The sequence below is a fragment of the Chelonia mydas genome, chromosome 11, assembly GCF_015237465.2.
Source record: "Chelonia mydas isolate rCheMyd1 chromosome 11, rCheMyd1.pri.v2, whole genome shotgun sequence".
NCBI classification, from domain to species: domain Eukaryota; kingdom Metazoa; phylum Chordata; order Testudines; family Cheloniidae; genus Chelonia; species Chelonia mydas.
In genome coordinates this window covers 47,084,155-47,108,646 of record NC_051251.2, presented here as the reverse complement: position 1 = coordinate 47,108,646, position 24,492 = coordinate 47,084,155, and the positions used below count along the sequence as shown (strand labels likewise).

Below are 24,492 nucleotides of genomic sequence, written 5' to 3'. Positions count from 1 at the left end.
AATGCATTATGGGGGTTCAGTACTTCTGTATGTGGCAAACTGTTTTTGGCCATTGTCAAGGAGAGGATTCTGGGCTAAACAGACAACTGCCCTGGAATGTGAAGACATTTCGTGTACCCTTGTGCTTACTACATTGATACAGATGTTTAATGCTGAAGTCTCAGGTTTGCCAGAGGTTATTTACTATTTTAGTGAAATAAACTAGGTATATGTCAAAATCTACATTCACCCTGCATATCTTTTAGCCACCTATGTAAAGTATGTTGCCTGCTGTACAAGGTATAAATATGCATGAAGGAAATAAGAGATATATACAGCCCAGATGTTTTTAAAAATGGGTGCCTAAAGTTAGGCTCCTCAATCCATATTTAGGCACATGCGCGCGCGCGCACACACACACACTCACATATGTCATTTGTAAATACAACTTATGGCCCTGACATTGCAGTTGAATTCATGTAATGGGACCCTTGCCTCATACTGATCCTAAGCAACTTCCATGGGGCTGCGTGCAAGCAAAACCACATTAATCCCATTGCAAGGTTGGGTGACTGTCTATGTTGCTATGTATATATTTATTCCTTCAGTTTTTCTTCTTTCTAGAGAATAATATGCAACAGCTAATATATTTTTTATTAACAAGACATGCATATAAATCAGGTAAACTTTGGTGTTATTTAAAAATAATAGATTTGAAAATAAGAATATGAATTTAGCACATATTCCCAATTTAGAATGTCCCCAAATGCAGTTCTTTGGAAATTGGGCATTATGCCCTCCCTCCTCCCCCTATTCCTGATCTCTCTCACAAAATAATCAGAAAATTTTTAAGGGGGAAAAACTGAAACGCTTATTTTGGCTTTCCCTTCAGTGACATGATTGTGGTTGGTTTGTTTTTTGTTACTGAGGAAATCAAAGCTGAATTGTCCTCCAGCATCTAACTGAGTAGAAAAGCAGGATATGTACATTTCAGAGTTACCCAAAACTCATGTCTGAATTGACACATATTTCCATTCTTGTATAGATCCTGCTACTCTGTGCACATCACCAATGGAAATGCAACAGTTTCCGTTGTGAACTGTAAATAATCTAGAGTCTGCTTCAGCATGTAACATTAGGTGCTTGCTAAAAGACAGAATTCAGACTGACTTCAGTAGGAACAGGAGAGGACTCTAAAACATTGCAACCTCTTTTTCATTAAGAGGGTCTTACATTTTAATACACTAAATATTAGAGAAAAATTAAGCAATTTTAATGTGGCTGTATTGAAATAATCCAATATTAAAAATACTAACATATTTTACGAATCCATACCAGATTTCCCTATGGATTCTAATAATGGCAACTGTAGAGGCTCCGGCAATGGTGAGTACATTTTTATACATATAACTATTTAATAAGTTATCTTCTTTCAGATTCTTTTAACATTTAAATAAGACCAGTACTTAATGATGCATAGACTCCGCTGTTGTCTCAATTTTTTGTACACTGTGTATTTGCTATGAGAGTTACATGTTCAATAAGACATTCAGGGAGGTTGAAAGTTGGATTTAGGTGGTGGGTAAGCCTCTCTGCACAGATGTGAATTTCACTTTTAGTACTTTTCTATGGCCTGATTCTGCTGTTTTTATCCAGGCAAAACTTCCTTCAAGTCTAAAGGACTTTACTGATTTCAGGGGAGCTCTTGTCTGTTAGGATTCATCCCCTATTGTGCTTTCCACTTTCATTTTGTTATTCCATACTATAGAAATATGATTTGGTTTGCTGCTCAGACCCTCCAACTCTGGAAGTCATCTTCCTTCTAATTATTTTTTCACACAAGCTGGAAATTCAGTGTGCAGAAGAACCTTTGTTCAGCCCAGTAATTCAAAGTAACAGGTGAATCACATATTACATTACAGCATGCTAATGCAATGGACAACACTTCTCTTTACATTTTAGCATTGAAAAGAAAAATCAACAGTGCCACATATGTTAGTGTGCATTGTTCAGCATGCAAATCCCTCATGAATCAGATTCCTTACAAGTTACTCTGATGCTTCTTTGTATAATGTACGGTCCATTTACTACTGTGTCCAGTTTTATGTTGGCGGACCTCTATTAATTTACTGGAGTGAAACAGTGGTGAATCAGGCCCGTGTATATAGCACTCTCTTGAAATGGCAGCAGTCTCTCTTTTCAGACCTTTAAACTGTAAAGCAAAATGATAGAATTTTCTTGTAGAGTATATAAAGCATGTACCTGAGTAAACTGTTATTTGCATTAGTCATGGGTACATGGAGGTCAGACTAGATGATCATGATGGTCCCTTCTGACATTAGAATCCATGAGTCTATGTTAGTTGTAAGGAAAACAGGAAATGAAGCTGTAAAAATACTGTAGCCTTTAATTTTTTCCTTTGCTTCAGAAATTTCTAGAGTTGTAGCAAAGATCTAAAAATAAGTTGTTCTTGTTGTTTTAATGTATCTTATATTATTAAGTGATTTATTCATTTCAGTCAAATGGAGTTAATCTTAAGTAGCCTGTTTGGGCTTTGTTAAGAAAGGAAGGGAAAATTTGTTTTGTTTTACTTTACAGCAAAATACATTACAAATTGCTGCAAATAATATTCCTGTGTAATTTTCTTCTATTAAGTTTAATTAAATCTACCAGCAACCACCATTTCTGACATCACTCTGGAGGTCAAATGAGCTGATCATAATGGTCCCTTCTGGCCTTGAAACCTCTTGGTGAAATATTGACCCCACTGAAGTCAAGAGAAAACCTCCCATTGATTTCAGTAAGATCAGGATTTCACACTATGAATCCATGAATTTTCACTCCGCTGAGCCTCTCATTGTCTTGTTTGTGTGTCAGAACTGATCCCTTCGAGTTGACCGCTATTCTTAGGTAATAAAAGAAAAAAGAAAATTGAATTGCCCCATATGGATAGATATGATACCTAAGTATTGCCCGAGAATTAGAGCTGGGAAATGGCAATCAGAGCTCCTGGATTCTATTACCATTTGTGCCAATAACTTGTTATTGGCTGCTGGTCAAATCACATGGGTCAAAAGGTTCAGACTTGGGCACCTAAATTTAGGCATCTAAATCCACATTTAAGTTACTAACTGCATTTTTGTAAGAGTTGCTAAATAACCACAATTCTCAGTGATAATCAGGCTGCTTTAAGCACCTAAATCTGGATTTAAGTGAATAACTGTAGGTGCCCAAATGTAAAAATTTTTTCACTTAACTCTAAACCAAGCAAAAATGATCTTTGCATAGTCTAAATGAAGTTCTGCGCTTAACAATTACTGTTAAAAGAACATAGTAGGATGCATGTTTGTTGTCTTTCACTGATTTTCATACCAGTTTATCAGTTTATAAATAAAAAGATTGTTTTAAAATAATGAGTCTTGCAAACTTGTGGGATCTGAAGGTCAAGCTGTCTACTTTTCTTGTCATGTTGCACCATCAATAATGAAATATTTTGCTGGCCAAAAATTGCTTCAGTGCCAATCCCATTGTCTTCATTGTGGTCACCCAGACTGAACTGCTTGGAATTTAAACAGTTTATATTTTCTTGCCACATCACAACAAGAGTCCAGCTTAAATTATTTTAGCTGTGTTGGCTCTGTTAGACTAATAGGAGTGAAAAGCAGTAAAAATATATATTACTAAAGAAAGCAGATATGATTGTGAAAACACCCAGGGAGCAGCTCTGAAGAATAAGCTGAATATTTTTACAGACACTTTTTTAGTGTAGAATCACATTTTAAGTTTCAATATAGCACATTTTTTTCAATTGACAAACACAATTTAATCCCACCAGAAAGGAGCATTATTTTTTAATATTTGTTTTATTTATATGTTCAGTAAAACAGCCTTTGTCCTTTCACCATTGTAAATAGACCCTTTGTAAGTAGTATTACAATGAAGTGTGTTAAAAAATTCAGGGCTGGACATTCTGTATGATTTCTAAAGGATATTGCAAATAGTTGTGTGTATTGTTGCCTGTAAGTAATGGCAGTGTGTTAAATCTACTCAAAGCAGCTCTTATCCCTGCAAAGTCAATTGGCAAAGTCTTGCCTCCAACTCTGCATATAAATAATTTTTTTCCTTCCTTGGCGAGAAACTACATTCTTGTCTATTTCATAAGATGCTCTTAAAGTTGCTTAGAAGTTTCTCCAGATTTTATTATTATTTCAGTGAAACATTTGCCAGCTTTGAGTACTTATATTGATCAGTAACACAACCAGGTTTTATGGGAGCAACATATTTTATATATTTTTAAGAGCCCCTATATATTTGTAGAGGAACATTTTCAAAGGCACACATGGCACATAGGCCCCTAACTCCCACTGACTTTTTTCTTAAAAATTGAATGTTTCATTGCATTCCCAGTGGAGTTAGGGGTCTAGCTGCCATTTGGTTCCCAGTGCTCTAGGTGTTAGAAGGAAGGTAGGCAGCGGCACTGTCAGTAGCTCTAGCAGCTCCAGAGTAGAATGGCTAGGTAGTGTGTGGGCAGGGTCACGTCCCATATTCCTGCACAACAAGATGGCTGGGCCAGGGGAATAATTATCTACATTGGCCAAACTGGACAGTCTCTACGTAAAAGAATAAATGGACGCAAATCAGACGTCAAGAATTATAACATTCAGAAACCAGTCGGAGAAGACTTCAATCTCTCTGGTCACTTGATTACAGACCTAAAAGTGGCAATTCTTCAAAAAAAAAACTTCAAAAACAGACTCCAACGAGAGACTGCTGAATTGGAATTAATTTGCAAACTGGACACCATTAACTTAGGCTTGAATAAAGACTGAGAGTGGATGTGTCATTACACAAAGTAAAACTGTTTCCCCATGTTTATTTCCCCCCCTACTGTTCCTCACACGTTCTTGTCAACTGCTGGAAATGGACCACCTTGATTATCACTACAAAAGGTTTTGGGTTTTTTTTCCCCCCCTCTCCTGCTGGTAATAGCTCCTCACCTTACCTGATCCTTCTCGTTACAGTGTGCATGGTAACATCCATTGTTTCATGTTCTCTGTGTATATAAAATCTCCCCACGGTATTTTCCACTGCATCCATCCAATGAAGTGAGCTAAGCTTATGCTCAGATAAATTGGTTAATCTCTAAGGTGCCACAAGTCCTCCTTTTCTTTTTGCGGATACAGACTAACACGGCTGCTACTCTGAAACCTATCTTTTCCAGTTACACATGTGTAGAAAGGGGTGTTTCCCTCCGTGCTCTCCTAGAATCTAAGAGACATTATGCCTTTCAATAGCATCATTCTATTAAGTTCTCCTCCGGGGTTTGTGCGTGTATGTATATGCATGCCTTTGACTGTTCCTCACATAGGTTCATCCCTGCAAGAGACATCCAATCAATCAATCAAGTGTTTTTGTGTATACACACACACACACACACACACTGAAAGTGCTGATAAGTGTTATTAGATAGTAACATTCAGTGGGATCAGAGAGAAGCCCATTGATTATATTCTAGAACAATTACAGTAAAATATTTTCCTTGGATTAAAGCAGTTTCTGAGATTTATTGTTTTAGGAGTGTTAACCCAGAGATAACATTGCTGTCAATTTCAATCATTTTGTGTTTTGCTAGTGTGGTGGAATAAAGTTCTGCAGAGAAGGGGAATTTTAAGAGATTGACATTGTGTGTTGTTAAGGTAACTCTCCTGGATACAGGTCTGACTCTGTTTGAATTTGAAATGTGAAACTAGCATGAGTAAGGGTTACAGAACTGGCCCCTTTATGAGCACCTGTTTTGAGGCAGTTTACAAAATGAGCCGTAATTTGGCCTAAATGTACATGAATTCACATAGGCTTAATGAAAGACAAAAATTACTTCCCTTTTCTGCCTTATTATTTTAAAACAGTCACATAGAAAAGCTCAACTCTGTAGCATATTTTTCTCTCTTTCTCTCTCTCTCTCTCCATATAGATAGATAGATAGATAGATTTCTGAGAATGTATTTTGAAATTCAAGAGAAACATTATTCTCTTCCTTTGAAATGTACTTTTTTCCTGTATACACTGTTTTCTCTTTTTAACTATAAGGATGCATTGAAGCCAAAATAAATGATAAACTGAGAACCCCAATAAATAACATAATAACTTACTAATTTTTTCAAAGCACAAAAATACAAGTTTATTTTTTTGAACTGTTCTTTTCAGATTATACTGAAATATCTGAAATGGGCACTGTTTTAGATCTTCAGTTTATATAAATCAGCTGTGTTGGGTTTTACTGTTTTTAATATTGAAGCATGCATACCTGGCTTGGGAGGCAGTGTCAGATGTTTAAAGCATGAGTGTGAGAGTCAAGGCACCTGGGTTCTGTTCCTAATTTGACCACTAATCTGTTCTGAATTATGTGCTGCTTCAGCTAGAACAGCAAAACAGATCACTAACAGGATATGCCTATTTCTGGAACATGATGTTTCTAGTAAGAGTACTGATGCAATTGTTACTTTATAGGATGTTCTTTATGTATTTCTGAATAGAAGTAGAATGCTGTGTGCTTAGCAAACATAATGGGGGAAATGCTCTGTTGGGCACAGCAGAGAAGAGGCTGGATGGGGGGGTCCCAGCAGGGAGCTGGCTCTGAGTATGGCTCTAGACAGTACTGTAATTTGTGGGGAAGGGTTAAATTTCTCTCACTTACGCCAGCAAATGCCAACTGTAATCAGCTGCTCCACTCTACCAAGTCTCAATAACTTCCATTACATCCAAAATAATGAAGTAGCTTTATTTTTTTCTGTTAAAATGATCAATAGTTAACTCTTCGGATAGCAACATTATGAGTAAAGGCTCCAGACTGAGTTAGCAACCTATTTGAAATGAATGAAGTGTACCCACTTGTATTATTGTTTCCAGCTGTCTGCAACCTCATGCAGACACCGCTACATGGGTTTATATTTTGAATTATCTTTGCAACTGGAAGGGCTAGTAACCTCACTCTGTTAATAAAAGCTTAGATTCTAGAGCACAACTGTGTAGAAAATTCAGATAGAAGGGCAATTATGTGGCCACATATTCATTATTGTACACAGGGTTCTGCATATTCTCTATGAGCTGAATTATACCGTCTTCTGTGCTGGTTATCTAGAGAGGGGAGTGATTACAAAGAGCCCTTCCCCAGGGTTCTTGCCAAAAAAAAATGTCTCCTCACATCTCCCATCCCAAGCCAATGATCTGCAGTAGTGCATAGGGCAGTTATTTGTTATAGTTAGCACTCCACAATTATTTATTATAATTCATGCAATTTTCAAGTGTTAATTTACTTACAAGAGTCTTCGTTTATTCTTTCCCTGAATGAAGTAGAAACATAGGAATTGCTCTCACAAAAGTCAGTGTCAAAAACTCACATTAGGTATCATGATCATATTGAGACAATTAAAATACAGATTATAAATGGAAGAGTATCCAAACAAAGCTGATTACCTTGTTCATACCAATATTTGTAGTATATACATACAAAATGTCATGTCTGTCTGATCCATATGAGTAAGATTTGCTGGATCAGCACCTTAATTTGCTCTTTGTTTTGCCTTTCTGGCGTGGGATGGGCAGGGAGATTGATTATATTTTAGCCATGTATTTCTTTAGGGCACCTATTGAGAGGATTCTTTTTAGTACATGTTAGAATAAAAAGATCAAATGCAAAAATTTCAGTGATTAGAATTGTCTGAGCACTAGTCAAAATCTCCGGCTGGATCCTAGTTCAATCCTTTGTAGAGTGTGTAGGCCAGTGAGTGGGCAGATGTGTCAACTAAGGAAGGTAAAATAAAGCCCAATTGATAGTTCAGTCCAAGGTCATTTCTTCAGTGCTGGCTTTATTAACTTAAAGGAGATTCCAAACCAGGATTAACATAATACAAGACACTTGCAACATCCAGACAAGACCTTTCAGCAAGATGGTAGGTGAGAAGACTGACTATTCCCCTGGGTAGCCTTCCTGGATATCTTCTAGGCCTCATCTCATATGGCCACAGAACCAACCTTCACAAGACTGTGCCAGAAGCATTCCTTTACACAGTAGCCACCAGAAAGTCACATGACACTAAGTCACCTGACATTTCTTAATGATGTGCCTGGTCTGGAGACTACAAATCCCATTAGCCCCTGGGTTTAAAGGTATTATGTCCCTGTAACAAATGTGCTTGTGTTTTCACGCTCATACTCTTCTATAGAGAGCTGCCATAGGGAGTCTACAGCCTGCCCTCAGTTTTGCTGGTGCAGTTATTCTGGGTTTGATGTAGTATAACTGAAAGTAGAATTTATTCTGTGATTGATAGCTGGTTGGGAATTTTCCATCAAAATGATTTCTTGAGGGGAAATGCAGTTTCTGCAAAAGTTTTCAGTTTTCTGTTGGGAAAATCAAAACGAAATATCTTATTTGAGTTGGTTTGTTGAACTGGCTGAAATGTATAGTTTCAAGTCAATTCAACATTAAATTGCATTTCCCTAGTGTGGTGCATTCCCTAGTGTAGTTCCAGCCCCCATTCTCTCCTATGGGCTAGGGTCCCTCACTAGAGGACATCTCCCATGATGCAATACAGTCTTCCCTCTGACTGGCGCATCATGGAAGTCCCATGACTGCAGATGCATCATGGGAGATGTAGTTTTGGACAGGGAGTCTGGCCCATAGGGGAGAACGTGGTTATCTGACTCCTGAACTACAGTTTCCATGAGGCAATGTGCCACAATAGGAAAATACTGTTTAACATTGAACAGGCTCAGAACAAAACATTTTGCCATTTCCAATTTTTTAAATATTTTCTTTCCTAAGAGTGTTGCTATTTCAACTATTTGTTCAGATTTGGGATGAAAACAAACATTAAAACATCAGAATTTCCTGCAGGACACACTTATCTTTTTATAAATATCCTCAAATCAGCAATGGGATGCTCAGTTTCACTATGTTTTTGTGCAGAGGAGTTTAATAATACCCTATGTTTTTAACAGAACCAGAATGTATAAATTAATTTTTGCCATCTGATTGCTATCATCTCTGTTTCAGTGTTTTTAAAGGCAATTTTGGGGGGATGGGAGAGTTTGTCTTTGAGTCAATGCCTTGTTCTTCTAAAGCAAAGGTTTTCTGTTTTGCAGAGCGTTGCAAATGCAAGCCTATTAAAGCTACCCAGAAGACCTATCTTCGGAACAATTATAACTATGGTAAGGACAGCTGCATGGCTAGATATCAAACCTTTAAAGGAGTACATTAAGTTTTTCCAGGAACTCTAAATTTAGTAATGCGACAGGAAAAAAATTCCACAACAATGGGCTATGGCCTAAGCATGTCATCAGTTCATGCTCATTTGCACTAGGAAAGCTGGTCAGATTGATTGTATTGAGTTCATTCATTAGCAGTAACTACAAAAAGACAACATGAAGTAAAAAAAATTTCTGAGTTCAAAACTTGATTCACTCATGGAAGGATGAGGCAAGGGTGGGTTAGTATTTTAATAGGACATCATAATATTTGTAGCTTTTGAGATTAAAATGTTCTGTGAACAGTTTTTTTTTAAACAATATTTAAACATTAACATGCAAGCCCAGTGTGTTTCATTGTATTATGTTGCTGTGTTTCACCCTAAATCCCAATCGGTATGAGATGTGCCACTTCATTGGCTCCAGGAGAATACTAGGTGTTTATGCATTGAAAAGTGTTTCTAGTCTTAAAAGTGATGGGATAAAAATGACATTGTGGGATTCTATCTTTGATCTATCTCTGATTTCTAGCTCAAACTTGCTCAGTTTACAAACAAAAAGATGTTTTTACTATCATCCCCGCAAACTCATCCTGGGATCTGACACTGAAGTTAGATTCTTTCCTTCCCCTGCATCATTGCCAGTAATGAGGCTCCGTCAGGCCAAGTTATGCTGTCAGTAACACCTGTGCGACCCCCCCTGGTGTCCAAACTATGTCCTGAGCTGTCCAGATTTCCCTATTCTTCAGGCATCCCCTGGGTCCAATTCTGCAGCCTTTATTCAGACAAGTCTTTCTTACACAAATAAACCTGATGAAGTCAACAAGATTTCTTGCATAAGTAAGGATTACATATAGGAGTCAGAAATGCAGAATTGGGCCCTTGAGGTCTTAACATGTTGACCTGCAACCCCTTACTCATGGGAGTAGCTACTATTAGTTTCACTGAAGTCATGAAAAAGGGTTTACATGACCAGGACATAGTGAAGACAATTTTACTGTTAAACCAAGCTTTTTAAGTACATATGTATACAAATGGTATCCACTAAGTCTGTAATAAAATAAATCCTACTAAATGATATTAATACTCTCATATTCAGTGAAAAGCAGCAAGGTTATGATTTTCTGACTCATTTAGCTGTTTTATATGTAGGGGTGGTTGGTGTGTGTGGACAGCGTTTGTGGTGTGAGTATTCTCCAGTGGATTATGGCAGAGATTCACTGCTCGTGCTACAGCTATAAACTCATAGATATTAAGGTCAGAAGGGACCATTATGATCATCTAGTCCGACTTCCTGCACAATGCAGGCCGCAGAATCTCACCCACCCACTCCTGTAATAAACTTCTCACCTATGTCTGAGCTATTGAAGTCCCCAAATCATGGTTTAAAGACTTCAAGGTGCAGACAGTCCTCCAGCAAGTGACCCGTGCCCCATGCTGCAGAGGAAGGCGAAAAGCCCCCCAGGGCCTCTTCCAATCTGCCCTGGAGGAAAATTTCTTCCCGACCCCAAATATGGCAACCAGCTGAACCCTGAGCATGTGGGCAAGATCAAGATTCACCAGCCAGATACCCAGGAAAGAATTCTCTGTAGTAACTCAGATCCCACCCCATGTAACATCCCATCACAGACCATTGGACCTATTTACCATGAATAGTTAAAGATCAATTAATTGCCAAAATCATGTTATCCCATCATACCATCTCCTCCATAAACTTATTGAGTTTAACCTTGAAGCCAGATAGGTCTTTTGCCCCCACTGCTTCCCTTGGAAGGCTATTCCAGAACTTCACTCCTCTGATGGTTAGAAATCTTCATCTAATTTCAAGTCTAAACTTCCTGATGGTCAGTTTATATCCATTTGTTCTTGTGTCCACATTGGTACTGAGCTTAAATAATTCCTCTCTCTCCCTGGTATTTATCCCTCTGATATATTTATAGAGAGCAATCCTATCTCCCCTCAACCTTCTTTTGGTTAGGCTAAACAAGCTTGGGGAAATTTTGGAGAGAATTAAGATGACTTACCACAGGCTCTCTTTATATTCTGTTATACCATTCCTCTCTTTCTTTAGAATGTAAAGACCTCTGGAAACACATTAGAAAGAGTGCCAAAGCAAAGTAGGCTTTTGTGGGAAAGTCTTAAGAGGTTTTAAGAAAGTGGATTAGTTTGGGTAAAATTTTTCTTCTGTATAAAACCTGTGAGCTGTTGAACAGTTGTGTTTAACTTAGCTGAGACAATGCTGAGCATGGCTGTGGGTGGAAAACTGGGGGTGGGTGGGGGGGATGGATTAATGGATTTTCTCTTTTTCATTACATCTCTTCCATTTTTCCTTTTTTTTCTTTGCACTAGTTATAAGAGATTAAGAATCTGAGGAATTTGGATGTAAAATGGAGGAAGATTCTATGATTTGAAAACAGTGCAAGATGTAGTACTCCCTTGAATATGACCACTGGATTTGCATGCGGTTTCAGCTCATTGGTCACCATGAGAGACCTGAAAAAATTGCTGCCCTTGGAAGGCAACTTTCCCTAGTATGCAGTTCATGGGAGAATAATAGGATCAGAGAAGAAACAATTAGACAGGTCATCAGGTCAAGATCAGGAGCATTGGAGTTCATGGAAAACAGAGCAGATTGGTGCTGGGTCACTGGAGGAAGAAGAGAAAAGGGAAGGCCCTGTCATCCAATAGGGATAATGATACAATAAAGCTTTCAAGTATATTTTCCATTTTGTGAAAGGCTGTGGATGACAAATTAAGAGTCTGTACTGGACCTAAATAAGATGAATGAACAAGGAGGAAATAATAGGAAATATGAACTACATATTTAACACACAGAGGGAATAAAAGAAAAAAAAATAAAAAAAATATATCCCAGAGAAAGTAAGGTGAAAGGCCCATTGATAAATTATTCCCTGCACAGAGCACCTACATTGCTATTATATATCTTGCCTACTTGAAATGTACATGTTACTCTTGGTAGAAGAGGAAGTGAAGAAATAGGGGGAAGAGGGGAATTTCTGGGCAAAATCTAGATGGAGTTCAGTTGAGCTTTTGATAAAGGAGCACACAAAAGACTAATCCCCCAGCTCACAAAGGATGGCATGGGGGTGACCTACATTATTTGCTGCTGTTAACTATACTCTGTACTTTTCCCCCAGTCATTCGGGCTAAAGTGAAGGAGGTGAAGACTAAATGTCATGATGTCACCGCAGTAGTTGAAGTAAAGGAGATACTAAAGTCTTCCTTGGTGAATATTCCTAAGGACACTGTTAACCTTTACACAAATTCTGGCTGTCTATGCCCACCGCTCAATGCCAATGAAGAATACATTATAATGGGCTATGAAGATGAGGAACGCTCCAGGTAATTTATTCTTTAGTGTCCTTTAGAGAATTACTTTCCCTGCTCTATTCGCCCACCCATGAGACCTCATTTTGAAGCCACCATTGTTCCCTCTGAAGAAAATTGGGCAGAATTTTCTTTAGAACTCGTGAGCAATGCTTTTGACTTTTGGACTTGTCACTGCTGAATGCCATGAGGTTCTCTCTCTCTCTTCTCCCCTTGAGCAGATCCCATTAGCGTTGTGTATATTGCTACGTACAGCATACACATTCCTTGATAATAAAATAACTGGCTTATCTGAAATGTGTAGGTTACTCTTGGTAGAAGGCTCCATAGCTGAGAAATGGAAGGATCGTCTTGGTAAAAAAGTAAAGGTAAGACAATGTTTCACAATCTTAGTAATAATTAACATTGAAAACTGTGTTTGTATCTCACCTTTAAGAAAAAAAGAGAGGAAATATGAGGCCCAATTCTACACCCATGAAAGTTAACGTGTCAGATTCTGATTCCATTACACAAGGGTAAATCTGGAGTAACATAACTGATATCAGTGGAGTTAATCCAGATTTATACAAGTTTAGCAGCGATTAAAACCTGAATCATTTATTTCAATCAGCAGGAGCTGGATTAAGCTCTACAGCCAAATTCTGCATTTAGGTGCATACATGCAGCTTTTATTCAGTTTAGTGGGAACCGTCTACACACAGTCAAGGACAGAACGTGGTTTCACAAGCCTTATTATCTCATTTACAAACTTGTGCGTCTCAAATTTTAAATGTTTAAATACAGTTCTCATCTAAGTTGTGCAGACTTGGTCTCGCTCCGAGATTTAGCTCTTCATCTAAGGAAACATTTGACATATGCGAGGGAGGAAAAGAACATGGGAGGAATACAAGTACAGGAGTTCCTATCTGAAAGAAAATAGAGAAGTAGGGAGGAAGTGGAGCAGACACAAAAAGGATATATGTTCCACCCTAATATCTTGTAATTCCTGGAATGATTGATTGGGTAAGCTAGACAGCCACACAGCCTTTGGTACCTAAGCTTTATTTTACGTATCTGACACCCGTCAGACCTCAAATGGTTTTAGTGACCTTGGCAGCATTACAAAGAACATCATTTTTCATGGAAAACATTTATTTTAAAAACAATTTCTCCAACGTGTTGATTTGACATAAATAAGGCTCCCCACATCTTTTTGCATGTGTGTTTCGGTCTCTTTCCCCTCATTTTCTTCAAGTTTTAATGATCATTGCAGAGAAAAATCCTTTTTTTTTATACAAATTGAAATTCTTCTATGTCTAGCTGTCATCCATATTCTTTTATTAGACTGGGTGACCTGTCTTATCTGGTAGAACCTCCTCAATGCCAGTGCCATGGAACACGTGATAATTCATGTTGTTCTCTGGTACCACTTTAGTTCTGGTTTCCTGATACTAGTGTAACTTCAGTTACCGGCAACTGTTACAGCCCTGGTATTTCATTACCATTTATTACACCATCTATTATTATACCATCTATTACACACAGTTCCTTCGTGCCAGCTCTGCTCTATGAATCACTTGACTGTTTTTCTATCCTGGTTTTCTAAAAAGGACCACAGGTGGCTTTACTTACATTTAAAATAAATAAATGAATTAAATTAAATAAAGTGTAAGCCACGTTTCTGCTTGTCGTTGTAGCATGGTGTCTGATCATTCATTTTCATGATGTTAATATGATCTCTTAGGCAGCCAACAGTTCTTGCTTAAAAGGGCACTGTCAAGTTGATAAAAACAAAACAACCAAGAACACACACTAGTTCAATAAACCCTTAAGAACTGAAAAAGATCCTTACTCATGTTTCTAGTAACACCTGAGGACAATAACCACACAAATAAATTATGTGCATAATTTTGTTCTTGGCATGGCTTTGAGTTTGATGAAGCTGGTTGCATAAGTAAAGTTAAAGATAGGCTATTAAGATCTAATGTGTTTTTTTCACAGTGGTGTTTGATTACTACTTGTATTTCTTTCAGCTTTGACATGGACACAGTTTTAGTATTGTCTATAGTCACTTTCTGATTCTCAGCACTGCAATGGTTGGGTTGCAAGCATGTGGAGGGGAACGTTTAGTTCCAATCTTGTGGAGAGGGCGCAACCAAGCCTGTTTTCATTGAAAGAAAAATGCATTAACATTTTAAATCATTCATTTTGGTAAAATAACTTTTTTCAAAGTCTGTGTTTTGACCATCATCTATCCTGGCATTCATAACTTAGGTCTGTGTGTGTAATGTCACTCATCCCCTGACTGTGTGAATAACATGCTATGCATTTGAAGGCATGATCCCGTGAGGTGCTGAGTGCCCTCAACTTCCAACTATTTCACTGAGTTGAGAGGGCTCAACACCTCTTAGGATTGGATCCTCATCCTCCAGGCTTAGTCGTGTAGGTGGACTACTGCCTCCACACAGAACCCTGCTGAAGCAAACAGGGTTTGTGCAAATCTTGCAGAATCATGGCCTTAGTAAGTAGCTAGTGTTTGAGCCTCATACGGGCACATCCCTACCAAAAAACAGTTAAAGAAATAAAGGTTTAAGAAATATGGTCACTAGACCATGAGAACAAGGACTTGCTTTACCCTGTAATTTGTTACTGTAATATTTAGTTACACATTTAGATAGCCACATTCCTGTCACTATGCTCTGCACTCTGGGGCAGAACTCTTACTTCTGCTCATAATCTGTAAGTCACACATTCATGATTATTTTATAAAGTCTCTGGCATTTTCTCTTCTGGTGGGAGTAACAGCATCTTTTAGAAATATTGCTTTGCAGCATTTGAGTGTAATTTGTGAACTAGTTTTGTAAAAATCTGTGTTTGAGGTATTTTGAAACACATGCAGTTGTAGCTTTGTTAAATTTTTTCTTCCATTTATTAGTTTTGTTTGCTTACATTGTACAGCGCTGGAATCAGAAACTCCGTCACCCTGGAAAGGGCAGAAATGAGCCTGGACAAAGTGATTCTGCTCAAAAGCCTGGCAAGAACAGTAACCCCCGACAAACACGCAACTAAATGTGAAAAGCTATGTACAAATCAATGGACTCTATATTAAGACTTGCATTGTTGAAGCAGCAAGGGAGAAATTGCACTATTGCACGTTATATTATATTGTTTACTAAAAAAACCATGTTGTAGCTAATTAGTTATTTTCCCTCATTTTCTGCCTTTTAAGGGGGGGTGTAAACCCTGAAAAATTATATTTTATCTCAGTAATAACTGCAGAAAACTGCCCTTATGAGATAAAAATAGGAGGACACATTTACTGAAGTTAAGAGATATTGGTGGTTTTATCAGTGGGGCCATGTTGCTTAGAGAAAGACTTCAACATAGGAATGGGATCTGGCTAGACCAGGACCTTTTAAAAAAAAAAAAAAAAAAAGGTAGGGGTGGGTCTTTAACCCAGCTTCTCTGCTCCTGTCCCTTTGTCTCACATGCTTGATCATGGCTGCAGCAACTGGGTTTTTTTAATGTAGAAGTTTTAGTCTGAAATATAATGGCCATATCTATACATAAGTTAAGAATTATATGGCACTTCTAGAAAGACACTGACTGAAGAGCAAAATAAATTGTTCGCAGTGTTAGCGGCAGCAAAGTGATAAGGGAAAATTTTGACTGATTGAAAACCAGTTTAAATATTTAGCTCTGCAATTATCTAACAAAAAATACCTAATCAGCATGAAGGAAGAGACTCATGTTAATAGTTGTGTTCTAATCAGCACAACCCTTCAATTTGCTTACTCTTAAATAAGCCACTGTATAAGTTTAAGTCCAACTTACATCTATCACAACAAAAACACATGGGATTTAAATGCTTTAATCCTTGTGGGAAACATTGTATAGTTCTGTTAACTCACAACATAATTTACGGTATACTTGCTCTCGTAATGGCAGTTCCTTCCCACCCTCCCCCACATCGTAGGAGTAGACTGACTTACCAGGCCTGCTTCTCAGTATAGGTCTGCACTTTATCATTTTGATTTTGTGGTGTTATTCTTATTTCTGTGCCTACATAAACAGCAGTGTTTAATGCTCAGTAAAATGTGTTTAATAAAAGAATGATAGTTGTCAGAGACCTTATCCTGACTTTTGCACCAAATGAACGTTTAAAATCCGTGATTTATTATTGTCCAGAGTGTATGCCAGCGCAAAAAAACAAACAACCACCCTTCATTTTCTTCCTTCAATAGAATTTTTCAGTCAGTGCCAACAATTTGAAATTATCATTTTTTTTAAAAGTATAATGATGTAAGTAGAATACCAAGCTTCTGAGCTCTGGTGTACAGAAAATAAAACACTTATGATGCAAACTGTTACTGCATTTTTAGTTGGAAGTACTGAATTTCTTTTCCCAGGACACCCATATACAGTATCTCATGGTTGCTGTTCATCCACAGGAAACAACACCAGAGTTTAGGTAGTTAAACATTACTGAATTTAAATGCAAATAAAGCAGCGAAGATAGAAAATATTTCGAAAGTGTTCATAATAATTTAATGTTTTCATTAGTAACCAAAGGTCAAGCTCAGAGCGCCATTGTGCTAGATACTGTGCAAACATAGGTTTTGTATCTTTTAAATGAAATGCAACACTGCAGATGGGGACTGGATGTCACAGGAGATTAGCAATGGGATGCAAATAGAACTGGGCAGGAAACAGTTGTGTCATCCCTTGAATATTTGGCTAAAATTAGGACAAAATGGAAGTCTCAAAATATCTAGGAGATGGGGGGGGGAAGCTTCCCTTTGGGTCTATATGTTGATTTCAATCCTTATCTTCCTTTTTTAGGTTAATTAGCATACATTTCAAAGTGAAAAATCCATTTGAATTGGAAAACTAGAATTTTCCATTTTGAAAATTGGAAAAATGAAATGTTTACACAACTTCAAAGCTCCCCCCCAATTTATTTTTTTTTTTTGGTGAGTTGAGATTAGTTAAGTCTGAAGTGGAGCAGTTTTGGTTTTAACCAGTTAGCATTTTTCAATGGCAACATTGTCAAAAATGTCCTGACTACAATTCTAGATATAAAGCCTTATGTGTCAAGATAGCAGATTTCAGTACTAGTAGAGTTGGTTTAAAAATGCCTCCCCTCCCTCCAGAGTTTGTGTTTGGGTGGAAATTTGAATACCAAAACATTTCTGCTGAAAATGAGAATATTTCAATTTGGAACTGCCACACTAGTGCCTCTTGGGAGTTGTAGTTTAGTTGATGCTCCCTTTCTCCTTTATAGCTTGGTCTGTCTTGCTGGTGCAATATAGGAGAATTAAATCCAGCCCATAGAAGAATAGGGGGACATAAGACAACCGACTACAGCTCCCATGAGGCACTGTGGCAGTATTTCCAAATCAAAATATTTTGGTTTTCAGGAAAAATGTAAGTATTCCTTGGAAAGCAGACACTTTTAATGAAAAAATTGTTTAGTCAAAGTTTAGAAGGAAAATGTTCAACCAGCCCTACTATTATGCAATGGCTGTTCAGTGGACTTCATGGAATGAGCCTAGAGGTGTGGGGTGACTTCTCACATATGGCATGGAAATCCCTGCACTCTGCCACTGTATCCTCAGAACTCCATCGCCACAATAAAAGTGGCATTTTGATTTGCTTGGTCTCTTCCCTTTACATACCCCTTCTTGCCCTCCCCATTCCTTCATTCTGAAGGAGGCCAAAGCCACCTCTTTCAAGAGTAATCATGGGACTGTAGGACTGGAAGGGACCTTGATAGGTCATCTAGTTTAGTCCCATGCACTGAGGCAGGACTAAGTATTATCTAGACTCTCATGAGTGCCTCCTGTCAGCTTGATGAGATAATGCAATCTTTTCTTGTGGCACCCCTACAGGTTGTCAACCTCATTAGGCAGGTCTTCAGTGGCTCAGCTCTTTGGCCAAGTCACTCAGTTCTGTGGTTCTCAACCATGTGTAGCCTAGGGGTATGCAGAGTTCTTCCAGGGGCTACATCAACTTATCTAGATATTTGCCTAGTTTTACAACAGGCTACATAAAAAGCACTAGCAAAGTCAGTACAAACTGAAATTTCATAGACAATGACTTGTTTATACTGCTCACACTGAAATGTAAGTACAATATTTATATTCCAATTGATATTTTATAATTATATGGCAAAAATGAAAGCAAGCAAGTGATGGGTAATAGCGTGTTGTGACATTTTTGTATTTTTAGGTTGGATTTTGTCAGTTTAAGTAAGGTGAAACTTGGGGGTACACAAGACAAATCAAATTCTTGAAAAGGGTATAGTAGCTAGAGAGGTTGAGAACCACTGACTCAGTCAATATGGATGAACCCCTTCCAGGATATTCAAATCCAAAACCAAACACGAGTAAGAGTCTTCCAATCCCTGGCTCAAGCTGGACTCATCCCCTCGTTCCTGAGGGTACCTTCTCTCTTCAGCCCCCCTTTGGCTCCTTTAAATAAAGCCCTCTGCTCCGGCTTCTAAAGGAAACTTACCCTATCTCAGGGCTTAGAAAACAGTCTTACCAGAAGAGGCAGTCTGCACTCACCAGGGCCTTCAGCCCTGTCTCTGGGCCCCTGTCATGGGGTCACTCATCACACTGGCATCTCCTGCTGGGCATTTTGGGAATTGGCTCCACCCCAGCAGGTGAGCTCTTGGGTGGTGGCTGCTCTCCCGTCCTCGCCTCCACCTGTGGACCCATTACAACTCTTTCCTCTTGGCATCTGCTTTGTGGCACAGCCCTCCGGCTGTGTCACCATCCGGTTCCCCCCTTCCGGGGGACTCCTCCAGCAAGAGTCCAGCCACTCCTCGCAGTGGCTTGGCAGTCTCCAGCTGGGCCACTCCTTCAGTGGCTAGTGGGGGGGCCCCAGGCTGGCCCACCCACTACTCCGGGCCCCTGCAAACGGCAGCTGCCTGCTAGCTCACTATTGTTATTCCCTGGGCTACTTCCCCACAGCCTCAGTTCCTTCTGCTCCTGCCTCCGGCTCCTTTGCTCTCTTCCCAGGGCCTCGAGCCTGTAAGTCCTGGCAGCCCACCAGCAGCCCTCTAGAAAGCCAGTCTTCTCTCTAGCACTTCCTGTAGCAGACTAACTCACTCTGGTCTGCAGTTTCCTTTTATATGGGCCAGCTGGACCCAAATTGGCTGGTCCAGCTGCTGCCCTAATTGGCTGTTTCCCCTGCAGCCACTCCTTTAGCTGCCTGCAGTTCAGCCTCCCAAGGCTGGTTTTAACCCTCTCAGGGCCAGTGCGGGGCAGGCACCCCGTCACAGCCCCTTTAAATGTAACCCATTTTCTTGGGGTTTTAAAACTAGCCATATCCCCTTTTCAGGGCTTAGGCCATTCCAGCAGTGGCTGGTGGGGGGACCCAAGCCCGCCCACCCACTATTCTGGGTCCCAACCCAGAGACCCTGTACGCAGCAGCCACGTGCTACTTTCTTTACTTGGTTGCTGCTGCATTCCCTGGGCCTCTTCACATCTGTCCATTACTGGCTTAGGGCTAGAGGGCTCAGGTCCTCTTGCTTCCAAGTTTAGCAAACAGAGCCCATCACACTCCCTTTGGCCAATACAGTGAACTCCTCAGCCCCTACAGCGCCTTTTTTCTGAGCCTGCTGAGCTCTGATTGGCTGCTTCTATGCAGCCTCGGCTTGCCAACTGTCTAATCATACAAACCCAAACACCCCTGCCCTGCCTCTTCCCTGAGGCCCCAGCCCTGCCCTGCCCTTTCTCCGAGGCTCCGCCCCACTCACTCCCTCCCCACCCCCGGTCGCTCGCTCTCCCTCACCCACTTTCACCAAGCAGGGGGTTGGGGTGTAGGAGGGGGTGGGGCTCTGGGCTGGGGCTGAGGGGTTCCGAGTGTGGGAGGGGGCTCTGGTCTGAGCCTGGGACAAGGGGGTTGGGGTGCAGGAGGGAGTGCGGGGTGCAAGCTCTGGGAGGGAGTTTGAGTGCAGGAGAGGGCTCAGGACTGGGGAATGGATTGGGGTACAGGAGGGGTGGGCTCTGGGAGGGGACTCAGGGCTGTGGCAGGGGATTGGGGTATGGGAGGGGTACAAGGTGCAGGCTCTGGGAGGGAGTTTGGGTGAAGGAGGGGGCTTAGGGCTGATGAAGGAGGGGGCGAGGGTCATGGGCTTCAGCCGGGTGGCCCTCACTTTGGGCGGCTCCCGGTCGATGGCGCAGCAGGCCTGCCCTGGCCCTGCACTGCTCCCAGAAGGCCAGGGGTCTCCATGCACTGCCCCCACCTGCAGGCACCACCCCCATAACTCCCATTGGCCGCAGTTCCCGGCCAGTGGAAGCTGTGGAGTCAATGCTCGGGGCGGGGACAGCACACGGAGACTGCCTCCCCGTGGGCTGCAGGGACGTGCTGGCCACTTCTGGAAGCGACGCGGAGCAAGGACAGACAGGGAACCTGCCTTAGCCCCACTGTGCCACCAGGTTTTTAGTGGACTAAAATCTCCCAGTTTGGTTTCAGTAGCTTCCCGGAGGTAGAGCCCGATTCTGGGAGACTCCTGGCAAAACCGGGAGGGTTGGCAACCTAACAGCCTCTTGAGGCAGGCCTGGCTTCTTCCTGGGGAGGGGTGTGATAGAACCATGGGGCCTCAAAGGGCCCTGTATACCCCGTCACACCATCCCTGACAGGTGTTTGTCTAAACTGTTCTTAAAAAACCTCCAATGATGGAGATTCCATAACTCCCCCTCCCCCCATATGATTTGTTCCAGTGCTTAACTTCCTAACTGTAAGGGTAGTTTTTCCTAATGTCTAACCTAAATCCCCTTTGCTGCAATTTAAACCCACTAAGTCTTGTCCTGTCCTCAGTGGATGAGGAGAACAGTATATCACTCCTCTTTTATAAGAGCCTTTTATGTACTTAAATACTATTATGTCCCCACTCAGTTGTCTCTTCTTCAGACTAAACAAACCTAATTTTTTCCATTTTTCCTTGTAGGTCATATTTTCTAGACCTTTAATTATTTTTGTGTTGCTCTCCTCTGGATTTTCTCCAATTTATCCCCATCTTTCCTAAAGCGTGGTGCTCAGAACTGGACACAGTATTCCAGTTGTGGCCCTGTCATGCTGAGTAGTCAGCCAAATTTGTTATCAGTCAAATTAAAATTGTTTGAAAATCTTCTCCTGCTATTCCAGCCTCAGCTATGGTAGCTCTGTGGTAGAGGATAGAGACCCAGATTCAGCTTTTAAGTAATTTTAAATAGAGTAAAAATGTCTATGAAGAGGGAAAGAGCGAAGCGAAGGGGGTAGCTACTAAGAGTTCCATTTTGGGCAGGACTGGATCCAGGTTTTACCACCCAGCTTGTTGTATTCAATCCCTGCTTCTGGCCTGGGCCCCAGCATTTTATTTGTAAAGGCTTGAAACATCAGCCTTCATTCTGCCACTGGTAGGCATTGTGATGAGCAGGTGGGAGACCATGTTGAGGCTGGGATTCCTCTAATTGCCTCAGCCATTCCTTAGAAGTTACTAAAGAGAGCAAGAAGGATCTCTCTCTTCCCCTGGACAGAGCAGGCCTGCTCTTTTTCTCTGGAGCATGCTGGAAGGGGGAAGCAGGCCCCAGGGTCCACCTCTCCATCAAAGAGGACAGCTACCATCCAGGTAAGAGGGAGCCTTTTAGGGGTGTGTGGCTATGTGAGAGAAACGATTGTGATGGGGTCTCAGTAATGATAACTTGAGGATGCTCCCTATTAATTGAGCTGTAATATCTTGGGCTGATGAGCACCTTGGCCGGTGAGTTTATTTAACCCAGGACATGGTTATTAGTTCCGAAACAGACAGTGTGCATGAGTTTTCTAATTGAACGGAAGTTCTGGTTAGCTAGCAAATCTGAACTAATTAATAGTGCTAACATGGTTTATTTACCTCCCAGGATCCAAGTTCTAGGTTGTACCTGTACCAATTGAGAATATATAATCAACAGCTGAAAGAGAGCAGGGCCTGCAGTGAAATGTGTGGGTGATATAACATGAAAACCTGAACCTGGGTCTTGCCAGATAGGAAAGTAGCAGTTGATGTTCAGATCTTCTGTTGCAAAGTTTATTAATCTGTGACATTTAAGGCTGCACGTGTGTTCCCTATGGGCCATTCACATCTCTGTGCACAGCCTGAGGAAACAGGCTGTGTGTAGGTGTACTCTCTGGAGACTGCAAGGAGAAGGAATTGTCTTTCTGAGGCTATGGTGCAGCAGTGCAGCCACTCTGAGGCCCTCACTGTAGCCTCAGAATGGAAGTAAATCCCCATGTGTGCTGTGATTCCCTCTGCTAAGGGGGACTGGCCATCTACATGCTGGGAAGAAGGGATGTGTAATGCAGTCTTTCCTCTTCTCCCTAGACCCTTCCGTAGGGGGTGCAGAAGGAACCCATGCTCAGAAAGTGAGCACAGCCTGTGTCAGCTGCCAGCATCCTGCGTCCCCCGCAGTGGAACCACTGAGGGTCAGGCATGGCTGTTAGGCCCCTCCTTGGGGCCACGGAGTGGAAATGGGATTTTTCCATAATGATTAGGGGTTTTATTTTAAACTGCTCATTTAAAAATATTACAGTTTTTTGATTACCTTTCAAACTTGAATTTGTTCGGAGGAAATATCTAGATCATCGTACACAAGCACAAACAAGTACAGATGGGCTGAATACGCTGACAAAAATGCATGTGACAGCCAACTTGGACCATATGTTAATTGTGGAGACTGGGGGTATTTCACTGTGTGACACACGTAATTCGGTGCATGGGATGTATCGGATGATTGATTAAAAACCAAGCCTTTCCCACATCTGGCTTTGGTTATTTCAGAAAGCAAATATGCAACTCAAATCTCTGTGGATAATTAGTAGGACATGTTGCTGACCATAAGGGAGCATTTCCTATTACAATTCCACACATGCGAAGGCAGGAAGAGTAAACACTTTAGCATTGCCATTCACAAGCATGTCATGGTTTCTGGTTTTGACTCATGGTTTTAATAATTCTGTACAGCAAGCACAGCTGTTCAGTGCTGTATACATGAGCAATAAGGTGAAAATAATAGCAGAGCTTCAGTTTAGTCTACTTAATGCTACTCAGATTTAACCCTACTCCCGAGGAAGTCAATAGCAGTGGGGCCAAGTGCCATACATTGAAACACAAGATCCTTTCATAATACCTGCCTTAACATTAATGGAAATAGCAAATCTCATTAAACTGTTACTGCTCTTTCTCAGAGACATTGGCAATACAAATTGAAAGACCCAGGGCCTCAGGTTGTTAAACATGTCTCCATTTTGAGTAGGAGAAATATCACTAGGCTGCCAAAAATTAGCCCCACAATATGGGGAAGGTTCTATCACCATTTTAAAAGACAGAGTAAGATTCCAAAGGGAAAGAACATAAAGTTTACTTAATGAGGTGACCAGGGGCCAGGCTTTTAAAGGATTCTAGTGAGTCAAGCCTGAGGAAATGTCAGCTGAGTAGAAGACTGATGGCAGGGAAGGAAGCCTCCCTACTTTGAGTTATAGCCAGGGCAGATCCAGTGTCTTCTCTGAGGAACCAGGCTGCTAAAGCTCCAACCTTTGGGGAGATGTCATTATGATTATTGACTTACATAACAACTGTGGTGTGCATGGCCTCTAAGATGCTAAGGCCCCTATCCTGAAGTCTAAATTAGGCAGATAAGGCATAGATGGTAGGAAAGAGGTAGAGAGAGAGAACAGTAAACACAGGGAAAGTAACACAGCTATGTTACTCATAAGCCACAGGAGAGATTTACCAGGCACTCCTGCTTCCCTTCACTCAGAAGATATAATGTAAAAAACATTGATAAACGGTTGTCTCGTAACCTCCAGTCATACAGCCGTCCTGATGGCCTAAGAAGTTAGGGAGGGAGTTGGAACTTCGGGGCTCTACTCCCAGTTTCCTTGAAAACTTGCTGTGTAACTTTGGGAAAGATGCTAT

The 24,492-nt window shown here is 40.7% G+C and overlaps 1 protein-coding gene across 2 annotated transcripts in view; it reads left to right on the top strand.

Moving 5' to 3' along the window:
* The window catches only part of FRZB (frizzled related protein), a 32,026-nt gene extending 15,114 nt beyond the window's left edge, over positions 1-16,912 (top strand). The window contains exons 2-6 of one of the 2 annotated variants that reach the window (XM_037912786.2): positions 1,318-1,365; positions 9,121-9,186; positions 12,380-12,584; positions 12,874-12,937; positions 15,507-16,912. In XM_037912786.2, coding sequence (XP_037768714.1) covers positions 1,318-1,365; positions 9,121-9,186; positions 12,380-12,584; positions 12,874-12,937; positions 15,507-15,617 — 494 coding nt within the window. In that variant the 3' untranslated portion in view covers positions 15,618-16,912. The remainder of the gene's footprint in view (positions 1-1,317; positions 1,366-9,120; positions 9,187-12,379; positions 12,585-12,873; positions 12,938-15,506) is intronic. The other variant, XM_037912787.2, reaches the window with a different exon arrangement.
* The last annotated feature ends 7,580 nt before the right edge of the window (positions 16,913-24,492 follow it).